This window comes from Neofelis nebulosa, chromosome 16 (genome assembly GCF_028018385.1).
Source record: "Neofelis nebulosa isolate mNeoNeb1 chromosome 16, mNeoNeb1.pri, whole genome shotgun sequence".
Taxonomy (NCBI): Eukaryota; Metazoa; Chordata; class Mammalia; order Carnivora; family Felidae; genus Neofelis; species Neofelis nebulosa.
In genome coordinates this window covers 12,392,040-12,404,098 of record NC_080797.1, presented here as the reverse complement: position 1 = coordinate 12,404,098, position 12,059 = coordinate 12,392,040, and the positions used below count along the sequence as shown (strand labels likewise).

The following is a 12,059-nucleotide window of genomic DNA, read 5'->3' as shown; positions in this document are numbered from 1 at the left end:
TTCAGCACAGGCCGTGCAAGGGAGTTAAGTGGGAATGTGATAGGTATTATCACTGCTGCGTCTTTTAATTCTTTGATGGGGCGTTACCCTTGGAAATCCCCCCACGACTACATATTGCTTCCTGGTGTGTGGTCCTGCTGGGGAGGTGAAGTTCCAGGAATCTCCACATAATCCTTCCAACCACAGTAGCCCTCGTGTAGCAGATAAAAAGTCAATACAGGGATCCTGCTAATGTTCAAGGATGCGCACTATACACTTGGGAACTGGGGAATTAACCCCAGAGTGGACGGAACAGATTTCCATTAAAAAAACATTGTATGTACAATTTCTGGACAGACTCTCTGAGAACTGGTACATGTTTCCCTGTGCTCTCTTTCCCCCTCTGCCTCCACTGCCAGTGTTCGGTTAAGGAGTGTCCATCAACCAGAATGTCCTGGATAAAGAATGACATGGAGGAGAACCTGTAGGCTGGACGGACAGGTTACGTGAGCAAAAAATACTTGTTTTTTTAAAAAAAAAAAAAAAAAAAGCTATTGTCTTGGGCTGCATCGATAAAAGAATGATGTGTAGAAATGCGGATGGGCCAGATCTAGTCTTTTCGTATCCACAGCACTTAACATAGTGTCTGGTCCGTAATATTCGTGGACTCTCCTACTCAGCCTGGGACTCCGGTCCCAAGAGAATATCTCAACGTTTTGTTTTTTTTTTTTTGTTTTTTTTTTACTTTTGGGACAGAGAGAGACAGAGCATGAACGGGGGAGGGGCAGAGAGAGAGGGAGACACAGAATCGGAAACAGGCTCCAGGCTCTGAGCCATCAGCCCAGAGCCTGACACGGGGCTCGAACTCACGGACCGCGAGATCGTGACCTGGCTGAAGTCGGACGCTTAACCGACTGCGCCACCCAGGCGCCCCTTTAAGAGAATATCTCAAGTGGAATATGACGCTGAGCAAAAAGGGGCCAGGTCCTGTCCCCAAGGAACTTACGGGAAGGGAAGTAAGCGCTGACATAGTATCTGTGAGACATGCGGACAAACTCAGGTGACTGTGCTCTGGAAACCTTACAGGGCTCTTGGGAGCCTAGCTGAGGAAGTGACATTCAGCAGGACAGGGCAATGGTGTGGGTGAGGTGGCTCTGTTGATTAGAGGGCAGTTACTAGAGCCACTGACAAGCAGCTCTCCAGAGGAGGAACCGAGTGCTTCAGGCCTGGGGGTCCTGGGGCATGTACCACAGTGCCCATCACGCTCAGTGACATCTCTGACTCCTGGGACTCTCAGATTCGTGCATTAATACAGGCACACGGTCCCATCCCGCGGCAGGCACGATGGCCAGTGGAATCCAGAGCAGACCCGAAGCATCAACCTGGACCAATTTCACAGGGCAGGACGGTTTCCTCCCTGGCTCTCTCCGGGTCCCTGGCTCCCCCCCACACACAGCTCTGCCAGTGAGGGAGGCGTACTCCGCCTTTTCCATGGGAAGAAATGTATCCGCCTGAAACCTTGTGCACTTTATCCCAATGTGGGGGCCATCTAAGTTTGAGACCAATACGCTTCATGCCACAAATTTGTTTTTGTTGTTGTTGTTTAAATTTTTTAAATGTTTATTTTTGAGAGAGAGAGACAGAGTGCGAGCAGGGGAGGGGTGGGAGGGGGCTGGACACAGAATCCGAAGCAGGCTCCAGCTCCTGAGCTGTGAGCACAGAGCCTGATGCGGGGCTCGAACCCATGAACCGTGAGCTCATGACCTGAGCCGAAGTCGGACGCTTAATGACTGAGCCATCCAGGCGCCCCTTCATGCCACAAATTTGTGAAGACTAACACGGACCAAGGAGAGATCCCCGAGACCCCCTCCATCCTGTCTCGGTCTGCTTCCAGAAAGAGCGGTTCGGTGTAGCAGGAAAGACTCTTCTCAGGGGACAAGAGATGACCCCTCTAGTTGGGGCTCCGTGCTCTCTGGCAGTGCCTCCTGCGGCTCGAGACTCTCTTGAGGAAGAGGCAGAGCTTAAAACGGGTGGTCGGGAATCTCCCTCCCGACCCTGACGTTGGATGAGTCTAAAGATTTTTTTCTCCCTGCTTCTCCTGGTGGTGAAACCAGTCACCAATGGATGTAAATGCCGGTAGCTAAGAGAGGAAGAGGAAGGGTAAATAAGTTGCCTGTTTGTAGGATGTTCAAACTAGAAATGACTTTAGCAATGATCACATTGGGCTCCTGAATTCATTCATTTGGCAACTGTTTGACACCCGCAGGGCTCGGACTGTTCTGGACACTAGGAAGTGAGAGGCCACAGTCCCACTCTCATGGAGCGTCTGGTCTGATGGGGACACATATGTGTCAGGCTGCGTAGAAGAGACAGGCTCGGGGGCCAGAGTGGGACAGCAGTGGGCATGCTGTTGACACAGGTGGTCAAATGGCTCTCCCATTAGACGACCTCGGGGCAGGGACCTGAATGAAGGGAGACTGAGCACAGGCTCTCAGAGGTAGAACGTTCCAGGCAAAAGGAACAGCGTGTCCTCAAAGATGGGTAAACTGAGGCTCAGAGGGACACACCTTAGCGAGCTCCCTGCGGTCTCCCGTTGAATCCTACTCACACTGGCGGTTTCCCCTTGATTCCAAAAGCCGAGTCTCGAGGGCTTGCAGGAAGCACGTTGTGTGACCACTGCACCTCTGACCGATGTTGTGACCTGGTTCTCACCAGGAGCCAGTGGAAAAATTCCTCCTGGTCTCCAGCCAGGATGGTTCATGCTTTCCACACCAGCGGGTTCGTGTGGTTTCCCTGCCCCGTGTCAGGGGCACGCTCTGCGTGCTAAGATATAGAAGTTCCAGCTTCCCTAATACCCTACATTGTAATTTGAACCCTCTCTGTAGTATATTCCAGTGAGTAAGAGGCAGACTGTGGAGCCAGACCGCCTGAGCCTGAATCCTGGTTCTGGGTACCTTTGGGTAACCGTGAGCCTCCCCTATAAAATGGGGACATTAGTAACATCCTCTCACAGGATTGTTCTATGGAAAACAATTGCACCCTGCTTAGGAAAACTGCTTGGCATGTAGTAAGAATTCTGTAAATATTTCTCTAAAGCCCCAAGCCCGAGAGCAAAGCTCCGGGCTGTTTGGGATCTGCGGTGTATTTTCCAACAGGAAAATGCATAACAAGCACAGATGCCCCTTTCCTGGGACACGTTTTGGGATTTTCCTTTGATTAGTCTATAAATGAGAGAGTGTCAACAAAAATTGGGAAGGAGAAGCAGGGTGTTTTGCGAGGCAGAGATGTGGGACCTGTCCTGTTCGAAAGAGACCGAATGTCAGGCTGGTGGGTGACAGGGCCCGTTTTAGGACCAGACCACTTGGTTCTCCACCTGGAACCACCTGGGAGCCTACAAAGCCTCTTGAGGCCTGCCCCCCAACTCCGGATAATCTTATTTAGTTGGTCTGAGGTGTGGCCCAGGCCTCGGGAATTTTTACAGATTCCCCGCCCCGGGGTTCTAATGTTCAGCTAAGGCTGAGAGCTGCCGGCCCGGTAGCCCCAGTAAAATATCAGGAGCCAGAGAAGGACAGCTGGAGGAACTCTCTCCCTTCCCTGTCTCCTCTGTTCCAAGATCGTATCTGGGAGATTTTTGAAATTTTGGGAAATCAGGGAGAAGGGAAACTGTGGAGGGAAAGGGCCTCCGGGAAGGTAGCGTTTGAGCTGAGGCTTGCACGATAGGAGCACCCCTTCAACCTGAGTGAAGATGCAGGGAAGGGCATTCCTGGGAGAGGGAACAGCAAAGGCCAAGGCCTCAGGGCAGGCCTGAGGAAAGGAAAACCTCCCTGAGGACGAGGGCGAGTGGGGCTGGAGGCTGGTGGGTGCCATGGGGTGTGATAGGAGCAGAGTTTGAGAGGAGTTTGAGAGGAGGCCAGGGCACATGGGGCTCAAAGGCCCTTGTAAGAGGCTGAGCTTTGATTCTGTGTGGAGAACCCACTGGAGGGGTTTAAGCCGTGAAAAGACAGGATGTAAGTGATATATATATATATTTTTAACATTTATTCATTTTTGAGACAGAGAGAGACAGAGCATGAATGGGGGAAGGTCAGAGAGAGAGGGAGACACAGAATCTGAAACAGGCTCCAGGCTCTGAGCTGTCAGCACAGAGCCCGACGCGGGGCTCGAACTCATGGACCGCGAGATCATGACCTGAGCCGAAGTCGGACGCCCAACCGACTGAGCCACTCAGGCGCCCCTGTAAGTGATATTTTTAACAGATCTCCCTGGCTTCCAGTGGCACCTAGGAAGTAGGAAGCCAGAGAGAGGACCACTCCTCCCTAAGTGATAATAAGCTGGATAACCCCCCAAACCGTGTCTTCTCTGAGCCCATCTGTGAGCTGCAGCCACAGGGCAACCAAGTAGCCTGAAGTCTAAGGGAGGCAGGTGCCTCCAAGGAGAGTGGCGATGTGAACGGCGGCCACAGGGAAGAAGGCAGAGCCGCCACGCGAGTGGGCAAGAGGAGTCCTTCCAATGCTTTAAAGAATTGCCGAAGACTGAGTATGGATTAGCATGAGAGCATAGAACTGGAAACTGCAAACAAGGGGCGTCAGCACCCACTTGGAGGTTCTTGTCCACGGACTTCAAACCCATCGCGGGCGGTAGGAAGGGACATACCCTCTACTGCGGCTGGGCAGGAAGCTGTCGTGGGCCCGACCCATGGGAGGGGGTTCCATTCCTAGAGGGAGGGAGGGATCACCGGACGAGGCTGATTCCCCCAGTCCAGGAACGTGGCCTGCCCGCCACTGAGATGGAACAGGACCGCAGGCAGCTCCCGCCGCCGCCTAGGCTGGCAAGCACCAAGTAGGGTAGTCTCCCCCGACGGAAGGCCCAGAATGGAGATAGACCCTCTTTAGGCAGAGGCACTCAGGGAAGGGGTAGAGCCAAGGGTGTAGCAGGAACATTACAAACCCGGCCACCCTCTGCCACCAAGAACATGGCAACGACAGGGGAACTTGAAGCCAGTGAGGCGCAGAAGGTGACCTAACACCAACCAACCCTGATCCAGCTCAGCTCACCCCCTCCCACTGACAGCCTGGCAGGAGAAAAGGCGTGCCCGTTTCCGGGCACATTCTTACTTCAGTCTGCCCACCGCCCTGCACAGATCTGGAGTTCATTAAAAATATTACAAGACACACCAGACAGCAGGTAAAAACAACCCACTGCCCAGAAACAGATCACTCCACAGAGCCAGACTCAGGTGATCTAGGTGTTGACAGTATTAGGCTGGAATTTTTAAATAATTAAAAGATTCATAAGTTGAAGCCTCCCATGGAAGATGTAGAATACATGCCTGAAGAGATGGGGGAACTTCAGCAGGGAGTCGGAGACTATGAGGAAGAGTCCCATGGAAACCGAAGACAAACCCACATACATCAGACGAAGGCTCGTCAGTAAGCTCAACACAGCTGAGGGAAGAAGCAGTGAGCTTGAAGGTCAATAGAAATGACCAAAACTGAAACACAAAGAGAAGAAAGAATGGAAAGAAAAAAAAAAAACACAAAACAATAGGGCACCAGAGCTGTGATGATATCAAACAGCTGGAAGAGATAATGAATGGCATATAGATATAGACATAGACATAGACATAGACATAGATATAGATATAGATAGATAGATAGATATGTGTAATATCTATATCTATCTATCTATGTCTATGTCTATGTCTATGTCTATATATATCTCCTAATAATGAAAGACATCAAACTACAGATCAAGAAATCTCAGAGAACCCCAAGCAGGATAAGTGAAAAACCTACCCCCTCCCCCCAAAAAAACCCCTCCTAGACACAACATACTCTAACTGCTACAAAGGTAGGAGAAAGAGAGAAAATTGAGGACACAGCTTACAGAGGAACAGAGATAGGAATCCAAGCAGATGTCTTGTCAGAAACTATGCCAACCAGGGATAATAATGTCTTTAAAATACTCCAAGGAAAGAACTGGCAACCCCGAAGTCCATACCCAGGAGAAAAACATCTTTCACAAATGCAAGAGAGATAACGACTTATTCAAACAGACACAGATGGAGAGAATTCATCTCCTGCAGAAGGAAGTTCTTCAGACGAAGGAACGTGTTAACAGACTTGGATCTACACCAAACAGTGAGGATTTCCAGAGAGTAAGGTAAATATAAAGGGCATTGTTTTTCTTATTTGTAGAAAACGTTTACTTTTTAGAGAGAGACAGACAGAGAGACAGAGAGAGAGACAGAGAGAGAGAGAGAGAGAGAGAGAGAGAGAGAGAGAGAGAGCATGCGAGCAGGAGAAGGGCACAGAGAGACAGGGGGACAGAGGACCCAAAGTGGGCCCTGCCCTGACAGCAGAGAACCCAATTCAGGGCTCAGACTCACAAACCATGAAATCATGAGCTGAGCCAAGTCGGAAGACTGAGCCACCCAGATGTCCCTCGTTTTTCTTCTTTTTAATCACTCTGCAAGCTTTCTAAAGCAAAAATAGTGGTGTTTGAAGAGTTGATCGAACATGGGCACCTGGGTGGCTCAGACGGTGAACTGTCCGACTTCAGCTCAGGTCATGATCCCACGGTTTGTGGGTTTGAGCCCCAGGTTGGGTTCTGTGCTGACAGCTCAGAGCCTGGAGCCTGTTCGGATTCTGGGTCTCCCTCTCTCTCTGTCCCTCCCCTGCTCATGCTCTCTCTCTCTCTCTCTCTCAAAAATAAATCAACATTAAAACAATTAAACATTAAACATTAAATTAAATTTTAAGTTACAATTTAAAACGTTAAATTGTTAAAAATTAAAATTTTTAATTTTTTAAGAATGTCTTAAAAAAATTAGAAGTCAACTTGCCTGTCAAGGGATATGAAGCAGAGGTGGATTTGGGGAGGGCCTGGGTGATGGGCTGAATTGTGTCCCCCAAATTCATGTGTTGAAGCCCTAAACCCCAGGTCCCCAGAATGTAACCTTATTTGGAGCTAGGGTCTTAACAGAGGTGATCAAGTTGAATGAGACGTGAGGGCGGGTCCTGATCCCGTAGGACTGGTGTCCTCATAAAAAGGAAAGAATGCGGACACAGACACACATGGGGGAGCCGCCGGCCGAACAGAGGGCCCTTCCCTCACGGGCCTCAGGAGGACTCTCAGAAGGAAGCAGACACCTTGACGGCAGGTGTCACACCTCAAGAAGTGGGGGACACCACCCAGCGCGTCCTACTTTGTTCGAAGAGCCCTGGGAAGCGGATACGGCCTGTAGCGCATTGGGGGAAGCATCAGGCTTCCCGTCTACACCTCCCAAAGCATGTTATGTGAACCTCACAGTTGTGCCAGGTAATTTGGGGTGGCACAGGATGAATTACTTTGATTTACAGAACCATGTATTTGTCTTACTGGGTAAATGCTTCTAAGAACAGTTATGCCTTTTAAATGCGACTAAAGTGCGGGTTTCGATGCTACTCAACATATAAAATACAGTAAAACCTTGGTTTGCGAGCATAACTCATTCCGGAAACACGCGTGTACCCAAAGCATTTGCATATCAGGGCGAATTCCAAGAACCGTTGGCTCAAGTGTGATCATGTGACGTTCGGCGTCACGTGCTACCCGTAAGGCAAGCGGCGCTCGTTTATCAGGTTAAAATTTATTAGACGTGTTTGCTCGTCTTGCGGGACCCTGGCAGAATTTCCTCGCGATCCAAGGTTTTACTTCTAGGTAACATCTAACACTTGTGGATGTTCAGGTATTATTGCTTATTATCAGTCAGAATGCAGGAAATGCAGCGTGAGGTCAGAGCCGGTCTAGAAGAAAAGGTGAGTTGATGTAAAGAAGAATATTAAGCCACGAACAGTGCAACTTGGTGGCCAGATGGGGCCAAAGGTGGGTGCCAACGAGAACGCTCCTGCTGATATCCGGGCAATTAGCCTGGGGCTTTCAGAGCAGCTAGGCAATGGGCTCAGCCTGTGCCTTCCCCACCACACACACACACACACACACACACACACACACACACTGCACTGTGCTTTGCTGTGCCTAAGGAGGCACGGTGGTGGGGAATTTGTTTAATAAAACAAATGTAAAGAGCCCAGGCCTCTGGTGGGAGGCACGCCTCCTTCAGGCCATTTGGCGTTCCCCTCTCTCTGGCTTCCCCTCTTGAACGAAAAGGCACAACACAGTCCCAGCGTGTACCCGCCCCCCCCCCCCCACCCGCTTCCCACCCAGCACAGGTCAACGAGCTCGGTCGTGAGCCTGGTGGGACCATCAGCTTGCAGGGCCTCAGAAACCAGGCGGACCCCTTGTGGTGGCAGCGGGAAGGGTGGGACGTCCAGAGTCATCACGGGGGAGACACGACGAAAACCAGAGAAAGGGAGGAGCGGGCAGCCGGGGAGGGTTTTATTTCTAAAGAAGGGCTCTTGGGGGTTGTGGCCAGCAGGTAGGTATGACTTCACTGCAGGTGTTTAGGTGATGGCGACCTACAGTGGAGACGTGGATAAAGTTGGTGACAGGCCTCCCTCCCTCGCACCTCCCTCCCTCCAGCTCTTTTCTCCCCCTTTGTCTTCTCTCCTCCCCACCTCTCCCCCCTCCTCCGCCTCCCTTCCCGTGCCTTCACCTCTCTGCCCCTTCCTCCACCTGTCTCCCCCCCTCCTCCGCCTCTCTCCCCTACCCCCATCTCTCTCCCGGTCTCACCCTGCCCCCATTTCACGAGGTCGGGCCTCCCTCCTCCGCAGGAGCGCACAGGACCTCAAGGCCGCCTTGCGGGGCGCGCGCGCACGGCTGTCCGATCGCGGTCCGGCCGAGGCGCCCCCACCTCCCAGAGCGCGCGGCGCCGGGGGTCCCGGGCCCGCCCGCGCTCTCCTGGGTGGGCTGCCTGCGCTCCGGGAAGCAGAAGCTGCACGTCTCCACCGGCTCTGGCAACGCGCCCTCCGCGCTTCCAGCTTCCATCCAGTGATCTGAGGGAAGGTGAGAGGGCGATGGCCTTGGCCTTGGCCCTGACCCCTTCTCTACCGCCCTGCACGGACGGAGGGGACCCGCGGCCGGGCGGTCGGGTTCCCCCGCCCCCCGCCGCAGAGGCAGCCCCCCTCTCCCGGCACCAGCTCCCCTTCTGCTTGGGGAAGCCTGTGTAGGAACGCCTCGGGGAGCGCCCTGGCAGCCCTGCGCCCCTGCCAACCCGATGGCCATCGCCGCACCCCCACCCTTCCTCGGGCGCCCCATCTGTTGTCTCCATGTGGAACCTGATTTCACCAAGACCGAAAAGATGCTTCCTGTTCGGAAGCAGGGCCGGTGCGGGGACAGAGGGACCTCCCGCAGCGGCCCCACATGCGGTGCCAGTGCCCGTTTCACACTCACCCTGGGAGGACTTGGCCTGGGTCTGACACGGTGCCGGTGAGGGCTGGCAGGAGAACTGGTCCCCTCTCCTCTTGAGGAAGCAGGCCACGGCCAGGAGGAAGCAGCAGATGATGGCACAGAGGCAGAGCCCCAGTGTGCTGTAGACCAGGGCCAGCTGGTCGGCGCTCAGCTTCAGCCCTGGGGCCGGGGGGGTTGCAAGACAGCCATGAGGCCCCGAGATCAGGAGGGGCCCTTCACCGCCCAGGGCCCTTCCCTGAAGTGTCCCCTCCTCGGGCTAGCATCCCCCTTGTCCTACCGTCTTTCTTTTCCCTCATTAGACCCAAGCAAGCCACGTGGCCATCCCCGTGCCCCCTTGGAGGGCCGAGCCCCCGGCCCCCGGCCCTTGGCGTGTTGTGGACCTGTCTGGCTCCTGGAGAAGCTGGTTCCCTTCCTCACCCTGAAGCTTGGCTCGTGTGGACCCTTTTCTGGACTCCGGAAGAAATCAGCCCCCCTCCACCCCAGGCTGGTGGCAACTTCTTCCAAGACCTCAGAGCTGGACACCTCTGGAGCTCGCCCTTTTTACGTCTGCTCTTGCTACAGGATGTGGATCGGGACACTACCAGTGGTGGATGGAAAAATGGACAGACTATAGTCCCCGGAAGATGTCTCTGTCTTGACCTGGGCCCTCCTGTAAGAGGGGGCCGTCCTGGGGAAGCATACTTTGAGAGTGAGCCAGGCGCAGTTGCTGGTGAATCTGGGCTAGCAAACCAGGAGAGTCCTGGGGAGCTGGGGTGGTCACTTTTCTTCCCAGGGCCTTGAGCCTCTGGTTTGGGTGCCAGAGGAAGGCAGCCCTGAGCCGAAGCTCTCCCCTTGAAATTTCTCCTGGCTCCTGGAATTGGGGTGCTCCGTAGGCCCCAGGTAGAAAAGGACAGATGAGCCAGAGTCAGTAAGTGTGTGTGTAATATACGCATGGTGTGGGCCCCCCACCGAGCCCTTACCATATGTAGGTGCTTCGGGCAGTGTCTCCGTAATCTGAACGAGGACTGATCACCCCACCTTTGGATATTGAGATATAACTCATATGCCATCAAATTCACCATTCTAAAGCGGGCAACTGTGGGTTTTAGTATATTCACAAGGTCGTGCCACCATCACCACTGTCTGATCTGAAGACATTTCTGTCACCCGCGTACTCCCTAGCAGTCACCTCCCACCTCCCTTGCCCCAGCCCCTGGCACCACTAAGCTACACTCCGACTCTGCGGATGTGTCTATTCTGGACACTTCATACGAATGGAATCACACAATGTGTGGCCCGTTGTGTCTGGCTTCTCTCGCTGAGCATGTTTCCAAGGCCGATCGTCATTGTCGTGTGTTGGGACTTCCCTCCCTTCTGTGGCTGAATAATGTTCCATTGTACCGTCACCCCACAGTTTGTTTATCCGTCCAGCTGCCGATGGGCCTTTGGGTCGTTATCACCTTTTGCTGTTGCGAATAATGCTGCTGTGAACATTTGTGCCCAAGTGTGCATCTGGACACACGTTTTCAGTTTTCTGGGGTGTATACACCTAGGGGTGGAATTTCTGGGTCAGAGGGTAACTCTACGTTTAACTTTTTGAGGAAAAACCGGACGTTTTCCACCGTGACTGCACCGTTTTACACCCCACTTTGCAGGTGACAAAACTGAGATTCAAAGTCACACTGTCCACAGTCGCAGCTGCTACTGGGGTCGGGTCTGACGGGCTCCAGGCCAGTGCTCCGGGCTGGCCACACACAGGCAGCGGGAAGGGCACTGCCCTCTTCCTTGCACATGCTCCTCAGAGTCACGATTTTTATACAGTAACAGCTGGCAGGTGCCACCTGACATTTACAGAGGGAGAATGGGAGCTCTGGGTGGGCGGTGCTGGCCTTCTGTCCCCTGCCCAGAGCTCAGAGAAGCCACGGAGGAGGGGGATGCAGAGAACCCCCAGTGCGGCTCACCGTGTGCCAGTGCTACAGATCTGGAGACTGAGGCCCGAAGAGGAAAGAGGAACCAAGGGAGGTCACAGGGCCTCAGGCAGAGCAGGCCGGCCATCCACACGTCCCAACTCCCAGGTCTTTCCGTCTGCCTACCTGCTCCTGCTCGCCTCTGGAGTAAGATGACCTCGTACAGCTGGCTTAGCAGGGGACAGGCCGGCAGCCTCTGCATCAGGGACGGGTGCCCGGCTACCAGATTGCTAAGCACAGATGCACCGCCATGTAGGTTCAAGGAGGGAGTCCAAACATCTGCGTATTTCAGATGTTCTCAGCACAAATTCTAACACCCAGACCTGGCAGCAAGTGCACACAGATGGTCCCCAGAGAACCACCTCCCCACAGCCTGCCCTTCAAACCAGGGCCGGGCTGGGCCTCCCTGAAACCTCAGACGGCAGAGGCCATCGGCGCCAGCCCCGCTCTGCGCCCTCCGAAGGCCCGCAGCCCCTGCTTCTGCTCTCTTGGGAGCGCTGAGCCACCCCTCGAGAAGGTCAGCTGGAGGGGCCACGTGGAGGCGCCCCTCGGAGTAGTCACGGGAAGAGGGGACCGCGGGGAGGAGCGAGGCCCGGCCGTCCCAGATTCAGAGCCCCGCGCCACCTGCCTGTGGCTACAAGGAGACCCCAAGCAGACACCAGACCTGCCCAGCTGAGCCCAGCAACCCACGGAACCACACAAGATAATAAAGCGGTTCTTTGGAGGCCACTACGTTTTCAGTGGCTTTTGGGTGCTGCAGTAAACAACCAAACGGTGACAGTG

At 53.8% G+C, this 12,059-nt stretch overlaps 1 protein-coding gene across 2 annotated transcripts in view; it reads right to left on the bottom strand.

The window, feature by feature from the left end:
• Positions 1-8,343: 8,343 nt before the first annotated feature.
• The window catches only part of TNFRSF13B (TNF receptor superfamily member 13B), a 35,974-nt gene continuing 32,258 nt past the window's right edge, over positions 8,344-12,059 (bottom strand). For both annotated transcript variants that reach the window (XM_058703145.1, XM_058703146.1), the window contains exons 4-6: positions 9,313-9,489; positions 8,653-8,915; positions 8,344-8,438 (exon numbers count right to left, since the gene is read on the bottom strand). In XM_058703145.1, the coding sequence (XP_058559128.1) occupies positions 8,665-8,915; positions 9,313-9,489 (428 nt within the window). In that variant the 3' untranslated portion in view covers positions 8,344-8,438; positions 8,653-8,664. The remainder of the gene's footprint in view (positions 8,439-8,652; positions 8,916-9,312; positions 9,490-12,059) is intronic.